This window comes from Cuculus canorus, chromosome 1 (genome assembly GCF_017976375.1).
Source record: "Cuculus canorus isolate bCucCan1 chromosome 1, bCucCan1.pri, whole genome shotgun sequence".
NCBI lineage: Eukaryota > Metazoa > Chordata > Aves > Cuculiformes > Cuculidae > Cuculus > Cuculus canorus.
Genome location: NC_071401.1, coordinates 195227514 through 195250820, shown reverse-complemented (window position 1 = coordinate 195250820; position 23307 = coordinate 195227514). Strand labels below are relative to the sequence as shown.

Genomic DNA, 23307 nt, shown 5'->3' with positions numbered 1-23307 from the left:
CTCAGTTCTGCTTCTCAGAAACTGATGGAAATCTTAGTCTAAAAAAAACCATACTGTCAAAATTACTATTTCGGTAAGAATAGATGATCATTGATGCAGTGTGTGATGGACTTAAAACCTCAGCTTCTTTGGTTGCTTTTAATTAACTCAAAATATTTAACTTGCATCCCACATTGAGGAGCTGTTATCAAATGGTTTCAAACAGTTACTTGTTTGGAGGTAAACCAGAAAGTATCATATTTTTTTGCTTTTATAGAAGAAAAATATTTACCAAGCCATCAGTTGAAAAATCTGTTAAAAATTATTTCACATATACTAGATAGTTTACTGAACAACTGTTGCATGGTGTATTGAAGAGGTAAAATTCTGAAATTCTCCATGCATGGTCCTTCATCTATGAATTTATCAGTTCAACTATGATGATTTCAATGAGTCAATTAAGCTGCACTTTATGTCACAAAGATCTCAAAATGGTGCTGACTTGTGTTTGGGAAAGAGACAATTGCATTCAGCTTCTTAAAATGTAGTAGAATCATAGAATAGTTGGGGTTGGAAGGGACCTTAAAGATCATCTAGCTCCAACCCCGCTGGCATGGGCAGGGACACGTCCCACTGGGTCAGGCTGCTCAATGCCCCATCCAATCTGGCCTTGAACACCTCCAGGGAATGGGGCAGACACAACTTCCCTTGGCAGCTTGTTCTAGTGTCTTACCACTCTCATGGTGAAGAAATTCTTCCTATCCCCACAAGCCTTTATGAATAATCCCTCCTCAGCTTTCCTGTAGGCCCCTTTCAGGTACTGGAAGGTCTCTATAAGATCTCCTTGGAGCCTTCTCTTCTCCGGCTTGAACAAGCCCAACTCTCTCAGCCTGTCCTCGTAGGGAAGGTGCTGCAGCCCTCCAGTCATCTTTGCAGCCCTCCTCTGGACCCATTCCAACATCTCCATATCCTTCTTATGTTGAGGATTGCAGAACTGGACACAGTATTCCAGCTGAGGTCTCACAAGAGAGGAATAGAGGGGCAGAATCCCCTCCCTCGCCCTGCTGGCCACGCTTCTTTTGTTGCAGCCCAGGATACGATTGGCCTTCTGGGCTGCAAACACACGTTGCCGGCTCACATCATGCTTCTCATCGACCAGCATCCCCAAGTCCTTCTCTGCAGGGCTGCTCTCCATACAAACCTTTTGTTCAGTAAATGCCCCTGGTATTACAGTATCAGAAGAATCTGGGTTGCAAGGCGCATCTGATCAGCCACTAGCTTTCCTGTATTACTTTTCAGCATTTGTCTCTGTATTTTTCCCCTGATGTGCTGTCATTGTAGGAGTGTGAAGGTGGAAGGCAGGAATTTGAAAAGATTCCTTTAAACATCAAAGAAAGCAAGTGATTTTTAGGAGTCATGGTACTTTCGTTTCTGTAGTTTCAAATGTTATTCATATTTATTATTTTCTGTTGTGAGGACTTCAAAGCCCTTGATAGCGTGTGAGAATTTCTAATTGTGTGAGAGCTGGGAGTTGCTATGATGATGGGAGTGGTGTGCCAAGTGAAGAGAACCAGCCTTGTTCTCTTTATTCCACTTATTTTTGTATGAGCTGCATATAATGGCCTTCAGGAAACCACACTCTGCATTCCCCTGCGTATGTTGATAAGAGTTGTTTGCTGGGCAGGCAGGTTGGGTTGGTTCTTTTGCAGTCTTTCATCTGCTGGGCTAAACTGTGGGGATGAGAAAGAAGTAAGTTGTAGCTCTACATGCAGAGTTTTACTGCAGGACTTTCAAAGGGCAGAGATGATTCCCACTTCTTTGGCTCCATATTCCTGCTGACATGAGAATTGCTTCTGACGTGGAACTTTTTCAAACACCTTTAAAACCATTGTATTGGGTGATAGAGAAATTAATTGATAAGGAGATTTCTCGTGGACCTCTTTTCTAGCAGGCTTCTGTTCTGAGGAAGTGTTATATGAGAGACAAGTGTGAAGACTGTGGTACTCGTCTTCAAAGTTTGAGGTGGTGGTTAAATTCTCGGAAGTTTCCTCTAAAAGAAGAGCAGAATATGTGGTTATGAGACTTTCTCAGCTCTCACCAACTAGCCCTAATGTAGTGGTATTGTAGAATACTTTGAATGAGCTGAAACCAGCAGAAAGCAATGTGTTGTTAAATATACGATAAATATTTTCATTGTCTTCCCACAACAAAATACAGAATTTAGTTCCTTCTGGTAATACTTATAAAAGGTGTTTTTTCTTATTACTGCAGGCTGCACAAGCTGGTTTATAATATCAAGCTTCTGAAACCAAGTTTCACATGTCTTCCTTTTGTCAACACTTTGTGATAACTGCAAAGTGAATAGTGTTGAACTTGACTAAATGAATGGTGGAGAATTCCTTTTGTTGATGCTTACTGAACCATGAGTGACTTTTATCTTAAAACTAGGACCTATCATGCAGCTGTCAGTGTTACGGAGGGCAAAATTTCCACTTTCATTAAAAGTGCCATCTGAGATAAATGAATATTTGTTGGCTGCAGTGATCATAAAACAGAAAAGCCGTGTCAGAAGAGGATGTTTTTGTCAGCTTAATATAATGTTTTGTAGTTTTTTTATTTTATTTTTTCTTACTTTTTATTTTATGCTGCTTTGTTTAGGTGCTCTCTTCTCTTTCTGTGTCCATCCTAGCTTCCTGCTCATCCGATTCACTTCTCTCCCTGCCCTTATGCTCACACCCATATCATATCTCTAGTCCTGCATTGTTTAATTCCCTTGTACTTGTAGGTATGTTGCATGTATATATATGGTGCTTAATCTTGTGGTTCTTGTTTTTTTTGGGGGGTTGCTAGTGCAGAGCTAACCTCCAAAGATGTAGTTTATTTCCAGGCATTCCTTTAGGATGCTGAAAGGGCAGGTGGGAGCAAGTGATATTTTTCCTCAGGATAGTTCTGTCTCCCTGTAGTGTTCTGAGGACTGGAATGAAAGTTAACTGTTTGAACCCCGTGTTGTGTATAATGGATAAATGCAGGGGTTTTTTTTCGGGGAATGGAAGAGAGTGAAAAATTACATTCCATTTTCATCACAAAAGGTAGTGGCCATTAGAAGCACAGTTATAATGAAGAATTAGAATAAATAATTCTTTCCTATATGTTTAGCTATTTTATGTTGAAGTTATCAGATTTAAACCATGGCTAAAGAAATATTCTCTTTCTTTAGAAGGGAGTAATTCAGACATATGCAAAGAAGTATTTATATGTAGAAATGTATTTAGTATCTCTGCTTAAAGTGTGCATAAACTGGATGGTGAACCAGCTCAAATGAAAACCCGGTGCCTTTTGATACTTATTTCAGATACTTCTGAGAATTCTTCAGTGCTCTACATTGTAAATGTTGAAAGAAATGGAAAAATTATTTATACCTGGAAGGTAAGTTTGTCTTGGAACTTAATAATAAGGAGAGAATATCACTGTATGTGTATGTATAATTGAGTCCTTGCAGTTAAAAGTTTGTTGTGAAGTTTAGAACATGAAGACTTGACTGATTACAGCTTCGGGGTTGGGCAATGTCTTTGCTTCAGACAAAGTTTGAGTGATGAAATGGAGCGTGAAGTGCTGACTCAATTTAAGTCCATGCAGTTTCTGCTGTTGATTTTTTTTTTTTTTTTTTTGGAGATCAGTCTCACCTCAAATGAAAAGCCTTGCTTTAACAGGTAAACTCTTCATAGGCAGCACATTCTTTCATCCTCAGGATTTCTCAGGGAAGTCTGATTATTAATTCATGTGCACTGCTTTGGTTAAATATGTTTCCTCCTACTAATACGTATGTTAAGATGCCATTTATCTAACACTAACTCTTCAGCCTTTCTTCTTTATTACTTTTCATCTATAGCACTTTATTGCAAGTAGTAATAATTTTATTTGATGTCTTCAAGTATCTAGAGCTATCATTTCCCACACAGCATCCTGCTCTCCATGGCGTATTTGTAGCTTTTGGGTGGAAATGCCTGTAGTTGCAAGAGATTTTGAAATGGTTTGATAAGGTTTCCCCTTGATGAGACGAACTGTGGCTCTTTTCTGTGCGCCTTGGAGAAATCTGTAGGCCCAGCTGGATTCTGGAAGATTTTGGTTCTTGAAGAGTGTGGATTGGAGATAAATCCAGTAGAATAGGGCTGCCTTTCATTCCCCTTGCTGAACAATGCTAAAACTCTCCAGCTTCTCTGGGGTTAAGGGAAGAGGTGAGGCCTTCATCAAGGTATAATACAGTTTAGCTGTGGGTGGATGTTTCCTTTAGTACAAGCATAGGGAAGGGAGTCTGTACAAGACAACAGTAACCATAAAACCAACTAAAGAATGTGTCAATTTTTTTTTTTCTTCAATGCTCAGAACTCTAGAAAGACATAATGAAAATAATACATCTAGCTCCCTACAAGAGATCTGGTGCCATGTATGTGTGATATTGCTGCTGTCTAGCATCTGTGGAATCTCACACAAAGCTTTTTTGGGCTTATGACAGTGGTCTCCATCTGCCTTGTGTGTTGTTTAGGCTCTTGTGACGGTCACAAGGGGTGAGTGGTAGTTCAAGGTTCACACACCTAAACATAGGTGTCTGTCTGCATTCTAGGTGCCTAAGTTCCCATTGTAGTCACTAGAGATGTGGTCAAAACAGATGCTGGAGCTTGTAGCCTGTACTTTGGGTGGAGGAGGTAGACAAATGCCCACTAGATTCTGTTGGCTGAATATGCCAATGACTCTCAGGAGGATTTAAGCACCTAGGCTTAGTTCCCTGAACCCAGGGGTGAAGGCTGCATAGGAAGTCACTAAAAATCTTCACTGTAGTTACTCTTTCTTAATTTTGGGAATAAAATGACTCTGCAGCCTGTGTGGTAGAAATGGCTGGATGACAAAGCCTGGGAACTAGAACTAGCAAACTGCAGTTTTAGTGCAGCAGTTTTGACCTCTCAAGTGCCATCCCAAAGGAGATGCTACTGCTGCTTCTTTTCCTGTTCTTTTACCATGGTAAAGTAGCCTGATCTTTTTTTTCCTGAGTGAGTCAGCCTGCTAAAGAAACAGCATCTGTTATTCCTCAATTGGGAAGGATGCTGACATACTTTATTTGCTTCTACTATAAGTGTTCTTTACATTTGTTAGTGGGCAAACAGGAAGACATTTGTTCTCACAAAGAACAAATGCATCTTTAGGTGGTATTGCATTAAATATACGATGCTTTTCCTGGAGGGAAGTTGTTCATAGTATCTTGTACATGTTTCTTTCTTGGATCAGTAAAGATTATGCTCATGAGCTGAAAGTGTTGGTACCTACTTTGGTGCTATTGATACGAATAGGAGTCAACACATCCACGTTTGTCTGCGTGAATGATAAGAACCTGTGGATTTGTCTGCCCTAGAGCTTGTGCTAGTCTGGGTGGTTGTGTATTGGTAGGAGCACGTGTGGAGGTCCGGACTGCAGCTGCATAGCACTCGCCCTGTGTCCTGAACAGGCTGAGTCCTTGAGCTGCTAGTGCTGCGCCTTTCCTGATGTCTGCGCTTTTGTCAAATTAATAATGTCTGTGTCAGCTGCAATCGTACCTTGGGACTGTTATTCTTTGAAGCAGAACCAAATTTGTTTTTCCTCTCTCAAGAGTAGAATGCTAAAAACCAGCAAGTGTTGGGAGTATCCTGCCTGTCTGTCTTGTTACACTTTCAATCTGATATAACAAGGGTTTGAAACAAATGTTTCCTTTTCTGAAATCAATCCATTGGCTATGTATGAGTATAGTTTTGTAGTTCTGGAGTTTACTGCGAACCTTTTAAGAGGAATATCCATTAATATTGTCATAGAAGAAAAAAAGAGTTTTGGTGTATGCATCTTAGTGAATGACGAGTAGTTTTAGGCCCCAGTTTGATTCTTAAATTTTTACAAACATGCTCTAAAATATAAGTATTCTTTGTGCTTTGCTGTTCTATTCTGCCAATATACCTCACCACACTGGAAAGCTCACCTGGGGAAATGGACTGCTTTTAGTGTCTGCAGTTAGTTCTTCTGTTTCCTCAAATTTATGTTGGAGAAATCATAATGTAATTACAGCTTCTAACAAACAAGAAGCTGTAGTTAAGGCAGTTTAATCTGAGTTGTTAGTGAGTTGTTAAGGCAGTCTAATCTCTCTTTTGCTGTTCTCTCTCTTTCCCCTCTTCATGATAAACTGTTTATAACTAATGAGCTACCAATTTTGCTAGACACAGCTGTATGTCTGTGGGCCTTTCCTGTTGGTTTCATAGCAGCAAACTTTAGCTGTGACGTTGTCAGTGAGGATAGTGCACAAATAAGGATATAAACTAAACTGAGCTGCCCTCACTTGTTTACTAATAGGTACAAATAGATAACAACCTTTGTCTTCTAAGCAGAAGAAAATCAAGTGCATTCTGCCCTGAAGTCAAGGGAAGGTGGAGAATGAGCTTTATTTTCAAGCTAGTTTTAGAGCATTGCATGGTACTGCAGTTTTGAAAGTGTCTCTCATGACATTGAGAGTTGGTGTTAAGGAAGGTATTTTTAACAGAAGTGAATTCCTGTGTCAGTGCTTCTGTTTTGTAAGGCAATACAAGAACCTTTAGAGAGACATGAAAACAAGTGTATTAGCTTATGCACAGATATGGGTGTAGTCCTCTTACCAGTCTTGTAAAGTATATTTTTCAGTATCTAAGTGCAGAGGATGTTAGCATTTCAGACACACTTGGAAACAGTGGTTGTTTGTGGAAGCACTTGCTTAACCTTAAGTTAGTAGGCCTGAAGCCTGTGTCGTAACATAAAGGCATTTTGTTTCCTTGTTTAAATCAGAAGTCAAAGACTTTTGTCACTGCCACAACAATAATGAGACACTCAGAAATAGACCCCTTAGGAAGAGAATGCTCAGGCTTATATTTCTTCACAAAAAGCAAGATACCATAACTTTGTAAATAACCGCAGATTTCTCCCCTTTCCTCCCAAGCTGTGGTTAAAAACATTGATGATTGCTGTTTTGAGTACAGCCTGTGTGGCTGGATTTAATTTCAACAGTTCAGCAATGTAGTCCATATACCTAGACTACAAGGATGGACTTGGGCTTGATTCAAAGCACAACATATGCTGCCAAGTGGCATTTTTTTTGTTCTTTTAATATTTTGAAAATTTAAAGCATGATTAAAATGATCAAGAAGAAAAGTGTTGATTTATGTTGTCTTAGAAGTGCTCCAAACAAAATCATTGTATGTAATTATCAATAAGCTGGAAAGGATGTGTATTATATTTCTTTTCTAAGACAGCAGGCTAATGGTGTCATCTGAGCTTACGAAATGTATTTAGTCTTCAAACAATCGTTTTCAAAGATAGAGCTGGAATTCTTTTTCCAGCCTGCAGCCAGATCATAGGAAGCTGTGTTTGGTGACGTTTGAAGTTTCTGTGCTCCCTTTCAGAGCACCAACTTGCCAAGTTGTTGGGGTTTGGAGTAACCAGCCTTAAATCTTCCAGGGGCTGTAGCATCCTCATTCTTTCTTGTATAGACCTCTCTCTTCCTAGCCCGACTGCCTATATAACTAAAACCAGTTTAGAACCAAAGTGAGAGACATGCTTGGCTTATGTTATGGCCCACAGTGGCTTGTGGGCTGCCGACTGGCCACACTTCAGCTTTATTCCATGTGTTAGTTCTAAAAGGAAAAAAAAAATTCTTCTCTTTCTTGCCTCGCTTTCTTGGAATTAGATAATTAACTGCCTATTTATAGGACAGAGAATTGTGTGAGGATGTGTGTCAAGGGGCAGGGGGAAGAAGAGAGGGAGGTAGAAGAAAATAAAACCAGTATTTAACTTTGTATATATTAACATTGCCAGTGCTGATTTATTTTCATCCATAGGGAAATCAAAGAAATACTCACATTGGATTATACGATCTTCAAACGAAACAAAATGAGGTGAGAGCAATACCAGACTTCCCCCTGGTGAAGGCAGTGCTGTAGTGTTTCAGATTTTTGTGCTTTGCCAAACAGTGTGTTGTGTCCTTAAGGAGTGTATGCTTGTTTGAAACAGAGGAGAGACCAGAGAAGGCATTTGAATGATGCTCACTGGTATTAAGATGAAGAATATTAAAGAACATCTGAATGACTTGGGAGTAGTAAAGCGTCATGTCTGTGGTCTTTATTTCTAAACAACCAGTTCCATCCTTTTCTGCTTCTCTTCACACAGGGCACTGTCCTGAGAATTAAATGTTTTGGGTGGTCTTTTTTGTGTGTGTGCTTCCTCAGTCTGTTTGGTGCTGCCATCTGTAAGAAATTGTTCTAAAACTGCACGTACTGCAATTCAGTGGCTAGAATCATAATGGGCCTTTGCAGGTGTCCCCGTAACAGTATGAAATGGGTGAAATTTTGTATTTACGTAAAGGTCTGCTGTGCTGCTCTAGTGGCAACATAGAGCTTAACAGAACCAGCAAGAAACAAATGAAAAAAAAGAGGAGTGATACAATTGAGGCTTGAAATATTGTTCTTCTGACCATTAAATAATTTGCTTTTAAAATAAAAGCAGTCTACTGGTCAGCAGTGTTTTCCTAAGGAGGAGTAATTAGGTGGTTTTCTTTATATATTTAAAAAAATAATTTATTAGCATTCATATCTTTTTCTATAGCACCTCTATATGTTTGAGAGAGATCTACGTATAATCAGCTGTTCGGTCAACAATGAAAGGACGTTGCTGGGTAAATATGTGTTTTATCATTAAATTTTTTGAATTTTTTTTGTCATGGTAAAGATGAATTTAGTAGGATGATACATTTGGATATAGAATTACTTAAGTCTATTTTGACCTATATGTTGCTCACAGCAGTCTATGCATTTCAGTGGATCCATCACCAAGTCATATAGGTAACAACATTAAGACACAACTGTAACTACGTTGCTGCTGTATTAAAAGAAAACTCCTAAGATGCACTGACCTTTTGTTCACTTCCCCCTCCTGCATTTCTACATGCCTCCTGTGTCTGGAAGAGCTTCTGGTTTTCCTTTAATGTGCATGTTTTTGGTGAAGAAAATCATGATTGCTCTCCAAAAATGTTTGATAAGATTAATACCAAATACGTATGGCTGTGTTTTTTTTTTCCTCGTAGCGGTCAGCTTCCATCAATATACAGAGGAAGAAAGAGTAAGTCAGCTATTACAGTCAGGTACTACAAGTGGATTGTTTTAATAGTGTTAGAAATATTGTACCCTTTTGCTTCCCCCCCCCCCAATTTCTACTTAAAACCCAAAATTGTTTATGAAGAAAGTTATCTAAAACATGTTCTTTTTGCAGTATCCAAGTATTTAACCTTGCTAATTGAAATTCATCCCATTAATAATGTGAGAGTCCTGAAGGCTGTGGATAGCTGTGTTCGAGTACAGGTAAATTATTCAGCTAACCTAAATGTAAACCTTTTTAAATCCACTGTACTGGAGAGACAAAGTGACTGAGTGCCGAAATATCTCATTGTCTTTCAACAGAGACAGTGTGCCAATATTTTTTCATAGAATGAAAAAAATGAGAAACATCATATACTGTTTGATGTAGAATATTTCTCTAACACGAAAGCTACTTTTTTATTTCTGTTCAATCCCCTGAAGATTGCGGTTATAGTGAATGCTGGCTATTACTCTGTAATAATAGTTATTTTAATTAATTAGCATAACTGTTTTAATGTAAAATATGTAAATATGCAGTTAAAAATTTAAATAAGTGTTGTAAACTACTGTGGTTATTTATTTACTTTTGTGAAACTTTCTGTGTAGTTTCTTTATCCACTTGAAGGCAGAAGTACTATGGAAAGTCACCTCTTGGTAGTTTCAGAAGATAAATGTGAGTTAATACATTGAAAGTACATTATCATTCTTTTACTTTAAAGAGATTGCTATAGATTATATTTTTCATAGTTTATTATTGGAAAAAAAATGGAAAAAAGAGGTGTGAGGTGTATTTATTCTGAATGTCTTTCAAAAATCAATGGGATTTCTTTCAATGTTAGCGGAATGGCCAGCTTTCCAATGTTTTTTGCTTAGTTTATGTATTCATCTGTTATCTTTATTTCTAAAAAAGCTAAAATAGGCTTTTTATAGCTGTCTGCATAGATTCAGAGCAGATCAGTTGACTGTGAGAGATGGATTGTGATTTAGCACATGACGAGTAGGGTAAGAATAGGACAATAGTTCCTTGGATTCAGCTAACTTTCCTTGTTCAGCCTAGTCTAATGGGAGAGAATGGATGCAGGTAAACACTTGGAAAAGGCTGTTTTATTATTATCCCTCTTGCCTTTCAGTCTTTTAAAGAGATCATTTTTCCCATCTTTTTGGAGAAGCCTGTCTTCTTTGCTAAGCTGGACACCAGCCATTAGGTAGCTGGACTTAGGTGGGCAGAGTTCACCTCCTAATACATCCACATAGTGCCTTCAACTGTATCAAAAACATTTATAACATCTGCTGGTGAATCTTGCACCCTTTGCACCGGCAAACTACCAATAACTTACATGAATTTTGCTTGGGAAAAGGACTGTGAGGTGATCTTCATGCTAGAAAGTAAAACAGAGCTAGGGTGTCCTCTTGGGCACAAACATGCAGTTTTGCATGCTCTTTGTAAGTGTGCTCCGTGGCTTGATTTGGTGTACTTCAATTAGCAGCCTTCCTGATGGTGCTGCGCTGTATGGGCAGAGACCTATTTCTTGAGGTGATACGGCTGAGGCCAGCCCTGGCTCAGGAAAGGTAGAGTCCAGGACTCTGCATGTATCGCAGACTTCCTCTTAAACTTACTTGAACTTTCCTGGCCCTAATATGTTCTGACAGCATTCTAAGAGGTGAGGGTGTTTAATTACCTGTATAAAAGCATCTAAAAAAGTATGTTTGTAATTATTTTTTTTAATGTGTTTTAAAGATATTGAACAATTTGACATTCATGTTGTTGCAGAAGAAGAACACAAAGTGGTAAGAGTTGAAAAATCTTGGGTGTTTGAGGTTCTTTTCCTCTACTTGAAAATTTAAATTTCTGTAATTTTAGCTAAACATTTTTGTAGCTTTATCCTTGAGCAACACAGAGTATGTTAAAGAAAGTATTGATAGTATGGCAACTTCTGCAGCCTACCACAATGCAGATTGAAAAACCTGTGTACCATGTAATCTGTGAGGAAAGTTACTTATTTTATTAGGGTTTTTTTGTAGTTATTGAATGTGTCTGTATGTTAGAAACTGGGAGAAAACATAGTGTAGATTTATTTTTAAACCATTCAAAATATTTGGGCTCACCTTCCTAACCTTGCATTCTGGGAGTCTATCTGTCCCAGCGAAGGATTCTTTTAAAAACAAACAAACAAAAGATGTGAAATGTATATGTACTCCAAGTACAGTGAATGCTCCAATGTCTCTCCCCTCATCTTTTTTTCCTGTTTTTTAACTTGAATTTGTTATCAACAAATTGATTGTGTATGTTTTGCTTACAAGACTTACTATTAATAAACATACATCTAATATGATGAAGAATTGTGTCACAAAAACTCATGTTTTGCTTTATGGAGACAAACGTAGGTTTGGAAGAAAAAGGTTTATCATAGCTTTTAAAGCAGATTAATTTTATCTGTCAGACTACAGTTCTGGAGTGAAGATTAAGATTGTAACCAGAAAAAACCAGATGAGTCTAATGTCCTTCTAACAAACAGATTCTATTGATGTGAAATCTCCTTAGGTCTTTCAAGACTGCATATATGCAGTCCCAACAGTTTTCCACAATTCTAGCGCTTTTCCCGCCAGCGCTTTCCATAGCATGGCTGAGGTTTTGTATAGAAATCCCTTTGGAGCTATGCCATCTTCCTTCAGTCGTTAATGTAGCTGCTTCTGCACTGACTTTGGTATTTCACTCCTCTCCCCTTCTCTACGATGACGAGTGTCATCTGGTTTACTTTGTTCACTTCAAGCAGCTTAAGTGCGAAATTTCTTGCATGCAAATATTTGGTCGTAGGAGTATCTGTCCCTTTACTGGGACAGATAGACTCCCAGATGTGCTTCCCATCTCTCTAAACTGAGCTCCTTGCACACGAAGGTGGACCTTGTGCAGCTAACAAGTAGCATATTCCTTCCAAGCACCTAACTATTTGCACCTCTTTTGTCATTGCTTTTCTCTTTAAAGCACAGACTGTGCAATCCTCATTACAGAACCTTATTTGATGACTTCTAATATTGTTTTTTTCCCTTTAGGTGATTCAAAACTCAGGTCAGATTCCAAAAGCCAGAGTTGCAGATGATCTTGTCTGGGCACAATGGGATATGATGGAACAAAGACTCTTCTACATTGTTCCAAAGGTGATGAAACTTCTTCTAGTAGTTTGTTCCTGCCTGTCTCATGACAGTAAAGTCCTGAGTGTGTGGGGTAATAATAGTGTGATTTCAGTTTTCATTATAGTAGTCTGTCTAGTTCCTGCCTCAAATAACCCCAAACAAAAGCCACGCTTGCCTTAACTCCTATTTGTGCATAGCTAATTGCAGTAAGACTGGTGGTCTCAGTGCTTTTTATAAAAAGGGTGGGTTTATTAGATTTTCTGGCTTTAAAAAGGTCTTTTATTCACAAGGATCTAAATCTACCAAAAACTGTCATGAGTACCATGTCCTTGTTCTAGAGAATTCACATCTATAAAGTGTATTGAACACAGACTTACTGAATAAGCAAATGAGGGCAGGTTCTTGGCTGGAAGTGCTGAAACACTTCTTTTTCTTTGTTTGTTGGGACTATTGGCACTTGATTCATTCTACATAAATGAAAATAAATTTTTCTTAACTCTTTTTAGCCGCCAAAAATATATGAGTGTTAGGAAATAACAGGAAGTGAACTTTAATGAAGAAACTTATTCCTGTTTTGTTTCTGAAATACCTTTTGGAACTGACCAAAATAAGATAGGGTTCCTTTTGCTGTATAGGTGGTTATGGAAAACATTTTTTTAACTTTCTAGAATGTGTTTGTGAGACAAATGTAATGCTGTGCTTCAAGTGGAGGCCCATGCAATAATAGATGATTGGCAGATAATGATCTGGAACAGGAAGGAAGCATGTAATAGTTTTATTGTGGGGAGTTATATGTGGTTTTTAAAGTCGTCTTTTGTCCCTTGCATATCAAAGCGGGTTGAGTGTGTAGAGTGCTGTGGAGTAGCCAGTCACTTTTCAGTCTATATGATATGCTTTCTATTTTATTACAAAACGCATCCTCTTAATTCCAGGAATCGAGGAGCACTTTAAAATGTGTCCAGTTCTATCCTGATGAGAATTCTAACTCAATAGTAAGTCATTAGTATTTTATTATACGAAGGGTTTTAGTTGAATGTAATTGTGTTCCAGGCATTGGTAGAGATCCATTTTATTGTCTTTTTTTATTGGAACTTTTGCAGGGAAAATTGTTTTGTATTTCCGTTTCTGGTTTTGTTGGTTTTTTTTTTTTTTGCATTGTATTCTTTTCAAGAATAAATTCAGTCAGATTGAGATTGCACCATATTAGGTAACTCCAGTGGAATTGCACAGATACTGACCCAGAAGTAAGTGACATTCACATCACGATGCTATACTAGTATTATATTGGGGTACTGAAAAGCGGGGTTATCAAGTGCACTAGAAAAAGAAATTATGTACTAATTCTGTAAGTTTTAAGTGAGACAGGAAAATCTGTTGTGGGCAAAATACAGAGAACAGAACACATAAAAGTTACAACTGTTGAATGTGTAATTGTTACTAGGCTTTTGCTGCAGTGGCAGAAATTTGCTGTAGTGCAGGAGGTTAAATATCTCACAATTTATTCTTTTTTTTTTCTTTGAAAGAGGCTTTTTTGGTTTTGAATGTGACTCTAAGGATTAGAGGAGGATAAATTGAATCTGGTGAAATCTTAGTTTTATACTTTTACTGGACTGAAATATTAATCATAGTATACTGACCTCACTAAATATTAGATTTTCTTCTGTTAACAGCTGGAATCAAACCTGGACATGTCTCTAAATGACACACAATTAAAGTAAGATTTTTTTTTTTAATATTTTGTTTTGCTTTCCTTTTCATACATGATGTTTTACAAATCCAAGTAAAATTTGTGTCCAAACCGGAGTATCCTGTTTGCATTTGCCTATGTGATACTGGAACATAAGAATAATGTGAACGCTGTGTTCAAGCCTCCAGTTCCTCTCATTTTCATTAGGGTCAACTATAAAATGTAATTTTGATGGCTTTTTGTTGCCATTTTTTAAAATTATTTGTCTGAAGAACTAGCTGTAGGCTAAACTGTCCTTTCCCTGCGTATTCTGTGCCTCTTCAAATGAATTTGTTGTAATTTTGGGCATGTTGTAGTAGTGACGTCAAAATTTCTGTCGGGGAAGCTCTCAATTTTCAATTGCTGTTACGTGTTTTACTGGGCAGTTAACTAAATCAGCAGCTCATTTTTGTAGCCTTTGAGACACTGGCCTGTACTCTTTTCTCCTCCAGGCAGGCAGCACTCTCAAAGGCTAAGATTCATCTGATTCTATCTGTGTCTGCCGTGCACGTTGCTGCATCTGAGCTTATCTCCTTAAGGCTCCCTTTAAATAGAGGAAAAACTAGTCAGGATAGTCTGACTTGGTCATAATTCATCTCATCCTCATCTATCTTCAATCAGTTAAATTAACGTTCCAAAGGGACCTGTTTTGCCTTGTGAATAAAAAGTGAGGCCAAAACTACCAGATCAGACATCAATAACTGAAGGTAGTTGAGTTCTGCCCTGCCCAGCCTGTGAAGCTGAGAAGGTCTCAGTGCTGAGCAGGAGGCTCAGTGTGCTGCTACTGCCCATGTGAGTTGCTCTAAATGAGCAGTATATCCTCTTGCAGTTGGTCCTGAAAAAAATCCAGCTCTTGTAAGAGCTTCAACAGTGTCATTTTCTTTTAAAATTATTGCAGAAGACCTAAGGGAAAATCTCTACAGGATCAAAATCTTTTCTGGGAAAAAAATCCTAACCAACCAAAAACCCAACCAACCAAAAAAACCCCAACAACAACAAAAAACCAAAGCAAACTGACTACGATCTTCTGTTACATGTTCTGCATGTAAAAATAGGACTTGTAGGTATGAAAAGCCGTTATAGCACAGGCAGCACAAAAAGAATGTGATGGTGTAACACATTCTGAGTGAGAGTAATTTTGTGCTTTTCTTTTTCAGTATTTCCACAGAAATTAGTGTGCCTAATTGCAGATTAAAGTGCAGCTTTGCAAACATAAGAATGGTAGAATCAGGCTGCAAATCCTTTCCATTATCAGATATGATGAATGTTTGGATTTCCAGTACTTCCTAAGAACTTGTTTTAACTTCAAATCATAGGAATAGTTAGTGCTGCAGTAAATGAATTTGAAGCTTGCAGGGTGTAATCAAAATTGTTAGTTTCTGATAACAGTGTGCAGTCTTGGAATTCTTATTTCTAACAACATTGAGCAGATTGGTTAAAGCCTAGTTTTACTTGCATTAGAGAACATTTGATTATAATTTAATTAATATACTTTGATTACATAGTGACTGTTCTTGTGATTTTTGTGATGAATCATGATGGATGAAGAAATGATTTATTTAGTGATCTTTATTTGCTCATAGACTTGTGAATTTTGGATATGATTATTGTCAAGACCAAGATGTTGCATCTAAATCTTTGAATCTTCAGGTTTTTACAAGTAAAGCAGGTAATGAATCATTACAAGTATTGTCAGAATGATCTCCACTAGTAATTATCACAGAGTGCAATCATAATTGATTTCTATATTTCTTCATAATACATTATATATGTATTATATAGGATAATAATAAACATCTATTATTATAATGTGTAATATATGCATTTTTGTGTGGTTTTCTTTGTATGAGTGTCAGATTTTTATTCTTTTAGAGCATACTTGACAGGTTCCTATGAGAAGAGGGAGAAGGCAACTATGCACTACTTATTATTTTACCCTCTGAAATCTTCATTCCAAGTTGAGCTGAAGAGCACCTTGGGTTTCATAATATCATCACTAACAGTAAAACAGTCACCCAGAAATTGTCTGGTAGCCCAGCTTTAGAGAACTGGTGTCTTTCACTTGTATGGTGAAATATCTCATTCTAATTCTCATTCTAATATCTCATAAAACTGTAGCGTTTTCTGCTAGTTTCACAGGTGGTACCAAGTATGGTTGTGTATTACATTAGAGCAATTTAATGGTAAAGCTGATCAAAAATGTATTAGATAGTAAATTCAAGGAAGGTTTGGACTAGAACTGTTGTCTGGGTATCTGACATAATATGTAATTGTGTTAAAGAGTACACAAGCGTAAACAGGGCATCTGCTTTTAAGAGCTTTGTGTTGCTGTTAGTATGTGATACTTGAACCAGAAGGTCCAAGTATGGGGAAACTAAATTTAGTATGTGATTCGTAAGGTTTTTTTTTATATATATATATATGTTTCCTTAAACTCAAACGTAAACCTAAGATGTTTCTTCAACCTTTAGGATTTGGGAGTCTCTTTATATTCTTATGCATGCCATGAGCTTTTTTGTCATTAGAAACTGGTTTCAAATGGTGCCTGTTCATCACAGATGCCTGTGTCTTCAGCTTCTAAATTAGACCATACTGCCAAGCAGAGATGATATCTGATTAACCTTTGAATAGCATACAGAGTTGTACAGAGATATGACACGTTGCAGAAGTAGCTTTACATCTCACTTCTTCAGGCATGCAGTATGCATGTGGCTGAGGTATTTGCCAGTTGTGTTGAAATGACTATTGATGCAAATGAAGTGAAATACAGTTTCCTTACACAGATTTTTTTCTTACCAAGGCAGACAGCACGCTTGCAAAGATTAGAGGAATGGACTTAGACACTTGGCTTTGTCTTATTTCTATCTACCAAATGTAGATTAGGCTTTTTTTTTCTCTGTTAGCAAGGCAGAGCATTATACAAACAGCCTGTCCAGTAATGGAAAATGTTAATGATTTGTATATATATGTTTCTTTTTAAACCAACAAGGAGCAATCCTGAAAGAAAATCTTTTCCATGTGGCGACATTGTGCTTGATGTAGAACAAATAATTTGACAATGACACGTAATACATGAGATTATATGTGGCTTTTCATTGAATATTGTTTGAGGATTCCTTTGCACATCCCTTTTTAAGTAACTGATGGTTTGGAGCAAATGGTTTTGGCACTGGTACCAGATCTAGTTGTCAAAGAACACTGTATATAGTCACACTGAAGTTCCCTTTTGTACCTCTTATTTTTGGTGATTTGGAAAACTGTCCTGCAAGCTTTCTGGAGCACAGACTATTCCTTCTTTGGAATTGCTAGCACGCTTCAAATATCAATGCCCAAATCCCTATTTGTACCATTTGTACATCTCTGGCAAAGAAAAATTGGCATAACTTCAAAATGGAATATTCCATGCAATTTCCCATTTAATAAAACTGTTATTGGCTACTGCCAATCTGAACTCTGAATGAAAGCACTCTTTCGTTCTCTAACTTCCACAGTAGAAGAAAAGTAGCCCTGTTCCTTATACTTGGGACAGACAGAGAAGCTTCTTTATAGAGACAAATAGGAATCACCAGAGGATGATTGCTTCTGTCCATATTTCTTCATTAGCTGTGTAAGAATCTACATGAGAGGTGTTTGGATGACCTAAGTTAGGTGAGGCGGGTCGCTCCTAAGCCAGTACAAGTAGACGAAATACCATGGTGCAATGTCATATTTGAATTGTGACACTCGAATATCCTGTTGAGATGTTGGTACAGTCTTCTGTTTTATGCTTCTGCATGAACAGGAATGAGGAATTTGAAGTTTAAGTTTCCTAGGGAAACCTTCTTTTTTTCATAGAAGATTCAAACAATTTCCATGGTATGATGTTTGTTTATCAAATGACAGAGTTGTAATTGTTGTTTCCCAAATTCTACTGACTGTACTAACTCACTGTTACCCTGTATGTGTAGAACTTAATTCTTAAATACTTCTTCTTTTTTGTACTTTGTTGTGGTTGAGAGCTTTCTTTCCCTTTTATTTCTGAAAAGATAAGAGTTCATCCAAATATATCTTCATGTGAATCTTCTCACCTTGTGACATTTGGCTACAGCTGTGTGCAAATGATTGTGTGATGTAGAAGACTTGGTTCTGCCTTCACATAAAACATTTGCCATGCAGGTGCAAGAGGATAGCACCTCTATAGCTAGATAGAGGATAGCAGTAAGGGTAGGAAAGGAATTTGTCTTACATTGGCAGTCTCTGGCTGCTTCAATGGGATTGCTAAGGCAGTATGAGATGTAATGTTGCATGGGCACTTGCTGATCTGAGACTGCAGTGTTTCTGTCTGTATTAACGAAGCATCATTTGATATTTTCTGGTTTTCGTAGTTATGTTTGCTAACTGCTATGCCAGAACTGAAAAACGCATATGCTATTAATAGTCCCCCCTAGCCACTGTTCTTGTGATCAGCTTGTGTGTACACCCACTAACACTTCAGTCTGAAAAGACTGCCGTGCATGTTGTGCAATTTACAGAACAGTGTACACAGTAGCCTCCAGCGTACAAGAAAGAAATTTGCAGTGTTGGAAGGGAGCTGTTGATAATAAAACAGCATTATGGGTTGCTGGAGCGTTTCCAGTCTTCCTCATGAGTCCTGATGCTGCTACTTTAAAAATTATGCATGCTCTGAAAGATGCCAAGTGCTCTGGCAAAATGCCCTGTCTGTTGTCTAAATGGCTCAGATATCCAAGCAAAACTGTATCAAACAATGTTCAATCAGCTAAGAATAATCAGGAAAAAAAATGCATCTCAGAAGAAAGTATTTGCCTTCCCCAAAAGTGTGAAGTGCCACAGCTGTATCTGTGTCACAGCTGTGGGACAGCCTTGTTGTCTGACATATGAGGCGTTTAACCAAGTGAAATACTTTGGTAGCTGTGCTTTTTCCATACTGTTCCTTTTTCTGTACACTTTATATACATAAACATTTTTTTTTGTACAGAACAGTATCTGTAGTAGTATTATCTTTTTTTCTTTTAAGTAATAGACTTTCAATAAAGGCAAAAGGTGAATGGTCATAGTTGTGGCCCAGCTTTCTTAACTGTATTGGGATAATGTGATTTGGAAGCTGTTTCTAAAATGAATGCCAAAGCAGCTTGCCAAAGCATCAGAGTAAGTGGATTAAAGTTTTTCTAGGAGATGGAGGGAGTGCTACCATCCAGTGGAGTCAAAGCAGTCTATGTCTGATTTAGAAGCAGGCTGGAGGGGGGGAAGCATTTCTGCACGGAATACCTTGGCTGAAATAAGCTTGTGCCAAGGACTGACTTTTCTCCTAAAAATTGAATTAATCGCTCTTTGGGCTGGAAAGAGGGAAAAGTGACTGTCATTTCTAGTGTGAGAGAGCTCTAGTAGTGTGTAGTGCTGCTGCCAATACAAAATTACTTAGAAAGCAAACAAACTGTGTTTTACTGTGGTGTTCTGTGCATATTTGATGGCCCCCAAACAGAAAATATCTAGAGATTCGTGCAGTCTATGGAGAGAAAGGCTTGATCAGTTTTCCGTCTGCAGGCATGGTTTCTACTCATAAAGGCTAAAAATTTACTGCTTCTCTGCTTAAGAGAAGAGCTGGCCATGTCAGAACCCAGGCTTTTACTGTGCCATGTTGCCTCCTCTGGTCTCTCTTATTTTGTGTTTTGCTTGCTAAATGATGGTTAGACATATGTGTATGTCTGTAATCTTCACCTTTATGAGAGGTTATTTTTAGTTTCTAATTTGAAACAGTCTTGCTTTAGTTCTATGCAGTGTAAAGATGTCTGGGTGTTCAGGTGGGCAAGTCAATTTTCTTTTCCTTTTCTTTCTTTTTAGGAGGTTTGTGTGTGTGTTGTAGTCTGGCCTCTGATATTCCTGATGAAATAACATACTCCGTATATTTTTTACATAAAGGTAAGAATAACCTGTTGAGTTATGCTTTATTTTGGAGAAGGTCACTTTTCTGTAAGGGTCTCAGAATGCCTTGCAAAACAAATAGCTGCCAAAATCTGCGGACAATGAACTACTGTGGCTGGTGTTTAAAGACAGCAGCTGCCTTTAGCTGCAAAGTTGACTTTCCTGCTGTAGACTTCCTGCCTGATGCTGAACAAGTAGCTTCAGACCAGTGGCCTCATGCTATTAATTTGTTCCCTTATTTCTAACCAGACTTTCCGGCATGCTGAGCACAAACATTAATGAAATCTGTGGGAGCTTGCAGGTGTGTTGTACTTAGGCCATAAGGCATTTATATGGGAAATAGAGCCAACAGCTCTTAGCCTGAATGTCTGTTTAGAGTTTCAGTTCAACATGTCATTTTCACAGCAAGAGATGCAACACCCGCTGACTCTAAGAATACTTTCCGTCTAAGTGGTGCTCTAGCTCTTAATTTTAAGACCCTATTTTTGTCTTGAAAAGAATAAAGAACTTTGTTTTATTCTGATCTGAACAAAGCTTGCCATTAGCAAGGTCTTTCTCCTTTGATACATGGAGGAGAGAGCAAACTATTTCTCAACTGAGAAACTGTGTAGCATGGAGTAACCATGGACAACGTACCTCTGTTTTACTCTGAGTGTTTGCTTTCTTGTGTCAGGAAACTTTTCGTGTGTTAGAGCTGCACTAACATGTTGCTTTGCTGCTGGAATGTTGTGGGATTGAATTAACTGCATTTTTGTGTTCTTGGAGGCATTAACAGATTGGAAAAGTCCATTCTGGGTGTGGCAGCACTCTGCATTGTACTGCTGTGAAGGGCTGATTTCCCTAGATGTACTTGATGTGTAGCTGAAGGGTGGTTGCGTTGGTTGGAGCCACCCATAGCCTTTGTACGGCCCTATCTGTAGCAGCAAGAAACTAAAGATAAACATGGTGACATTGACCAGCTGCTTCTGAAATAACCTTTGTGGAATGGAGTTGTTTGGTGCAGAGCTGTTCGTGGATCCATGTGAGATTCATCAGTTGAATGAGAGAATTTTAAGACTGGTCATGAGGTGACCCAGTCAAGTGGCAGTGTGTCAGGTCCATACACCATGTTTGGGAGACATTTAAGGAGTTCGGTCTGTGCTCCAGCGTCTGTAAACTTGGAAGGAAACTTCCCTCACCTTTAAAGCAGGTCCCTCCTGTCACTGGATGTAGCATAAACATGGAAGTGACGATGATGCAGTTGTGTTCTGCAGTGCTGGTATTAGCCTGCATGTGTTTGCATTGGCAAGTGACAAAGTGGTGGTCATGAATATAGGGGCTCATTGCAGGCACACTTCAGTCACTATCTTGTGTGAAAAAGTGTTTCAGATACCCCTTCATCTGTAGTGTTGCGGTTGGTTTTGGAGGTCTCATTTTTCTTTTTTTTGCAGCATAGATAAAGGATATCTCTCTGCTAGGATGAGGAATCAACAGTCCTGGATGAGTGGCTCATGATGTACTTTTTTCCTTGTTGATTCTTTAAACCGTGGGTCTCCCACCTTACCTTGCATTTCTGTGCAGTATTAAATAGCATCCTGATCATGGCATCATTCAGCCTTTAGGATATTACAGTGTGGACATTTGAAGGCAATCATTGTCTCCTTAGATATTTATTTCAGTCTTCGCTTGTCTCAGATATTGAGGAAGTTTGGGGACTCTGTGCCATTCTTAACAGATGTAAGAAGGATGGTGCAAGTCACAGCATGGCCAGCAGGACCAGGGAAATGATTCTGCCCCTGTATGTGGCATTGGTGAAGCCGCACCTCAAATACTGTGTTGAGTTTTGGGCCCGTCACTACAAGAAGGACGTTGAGGTCCTGGAGGGTGTCCAGAGAAGGGCAACAAAGCTGGTGAAGGGGCCGGAGGGCAAGTGTGTGAGGAGTGGCTGAGGGAACTGGGTTTTTTTAGGCTAGAGAAAAGGAGGGTGAGGGGAGATCTTATCACTACTTGAAAGACGGTTGTAGGGAGCTGGGTGCTGGTCTCTTCTCCCAAGTGATAAGTGATAGGATGAGTGGGCATGGCCTCAAGTTGTACCAGGGGAGGTTCAGATTAGATATCTGGAAAAGTTTCTTTCTCAAAAGGGTTACCAGGCACTGGAACAGGCTGCCCAGGGAGGTGGTTGAGTCACCATCCCTGGAAGTATTTTAAAGACGGGTAAATGAAGTGCTCAGGGATACGGTTTAGTAGTGGACAAGGTACAGTTGGCTTGATGATCTCAAAGGACTTTTCCAACCTAGCAATTCTATGATTCTAAGTCTAGAATAAAAGAACAGCTGTGCTGATGCAAAATCCATGCAAACATAGCAGATCTGAAATTAGCCTTTGTTTGAGTAGAACTGAACAGCAATATGGCCTGCAGATGAACTGAAATTTCTCTAAAGCAGTTGTTGAAGTTTGTAGCTCTAAAGTCATACCTGGGTTTTAACAGATGGTGTTTATTGTTCTAGTTTTTTTAAAGTATTATTATTTTTCCCCAGGTTACAGCAAAACTTTTACAGTTTCTCTAGAAAGAAGAGAATCCCATCAATTGAAGGAAGTGGCTTTTATGAGTCTTGGTAGGTTACTTGTGTTATTTCCCCGTGTGAGTGGCATTTGATAGTTCAATACCTCACTATTAGTAAGCAAGCAACTTCCCCTGAAATTGCCTCAGAATCTGCTCTGGAGATAAGCTACTGAGTTCTTGAGTGTCTCAAGCCTCTTTAATCCTCCCCTGGAAACACGAATGTATTGGTAGTGTTTCCTGTGTTAATACAACAGTAGCTCTTAATTAACACCTTTTATATTTCCTAGATATCATCACTTCCATCAGAGAGAAGTGAGCCTAGATGAGAAACATGTGAAACAGCCTCTTAAAGCAAATAAATGAACAAGTGCTAAATTGACCACTGTTATTTCCTTAAATAGACTATTATGTGGCTGCCTATTTGCCTGGCCAGTTCCTGCACCTCCTGAATATTCAGCATCCTGACCTCCTGTGCTACAGTTTGTTTCTGACAGGTATGGTAAGACTGCTGCTTGAAGTGACTTTATTGTTGTGGTGGAAACTTGTTCAAATCTCTTCATGTGAAATTTGTATTTCTCAACCTTTGCTTTATTGCACGATGTTCTGAAGAAGAGAGAGAGACTGAAAAAATAAGAATGGCGTTTTTGCCACCTCCCATTTTAGAAAGAGAATCTGAAGTTACATTTCGTACTTCATCTACTACGTACTTCCAGCTTGTTATGAGATGGAGGAAGACCTTTCACTGAATTTGAAATTATTTGCCTTAGTTTCATAGTTTCCCTTCCCTGATCTTTGCACATGCTTCTTGGTCCTCCACTGTTCTCAAATTTCACATG

At 38.5% G+C, this 23307-nt stretch overlaps 1 protein-coding gene across 2 annotated transcripts in view; it reads left to right on the top strand.

Moving 5' to 3' along the window:
- GSAP (gamma-secretase activating protein) overlaps positions 1–23307 on the top strand; it is a 48755-nt gene that overhangs the window by 2188 nt on the left and 23260 nt on the right. Inside the window, exons 2-15 of one of the 2 annotated variants that reach the window (XM_054061892.1) lie at positions 3332–3405; positions 7860–7916; positions 8623–8692; positions 9101–9157; positions 9286–9374; positions 9759–9825; positions 10891–10940; positions 12204–12308; positions 13217–13276; positions 13955–13998; positions 15594–15679; positions 19849–19926; positions 22446–22523; positions 22873–22965. In XM_054061892.1, coding sequence (XP_053917867.1) covers positions 3332–3405; positions 7860–7916; positions 8623–8692; positions 9101–9157; positions 9286–9374; positions 9759–9825; positions 10891–10940; positions 12204–12308; positions 13217–13276; positions 13955–13998; positions 15594–15679; positions 19849–19926; positions 22446–22523; positions 22873–22965 — 1008 coding nt within the window. The remainder of the gene's footprint in view (positions 1–3331; positions 3406–7859; positions 7917–8622; positions 8693–9100; positions 9158–9285; positions 9375–9758; positions 9826–10890; positions 10941–12203; positions 12309–13216; positions 13277–13954; positions 13999–15593; positions 15680–19848; positions 19927–22445; positions 22524–22872; positions 22966–23307) is intronic. The other variant, XM_054061903.1, reaches the window with a different exon arrangement.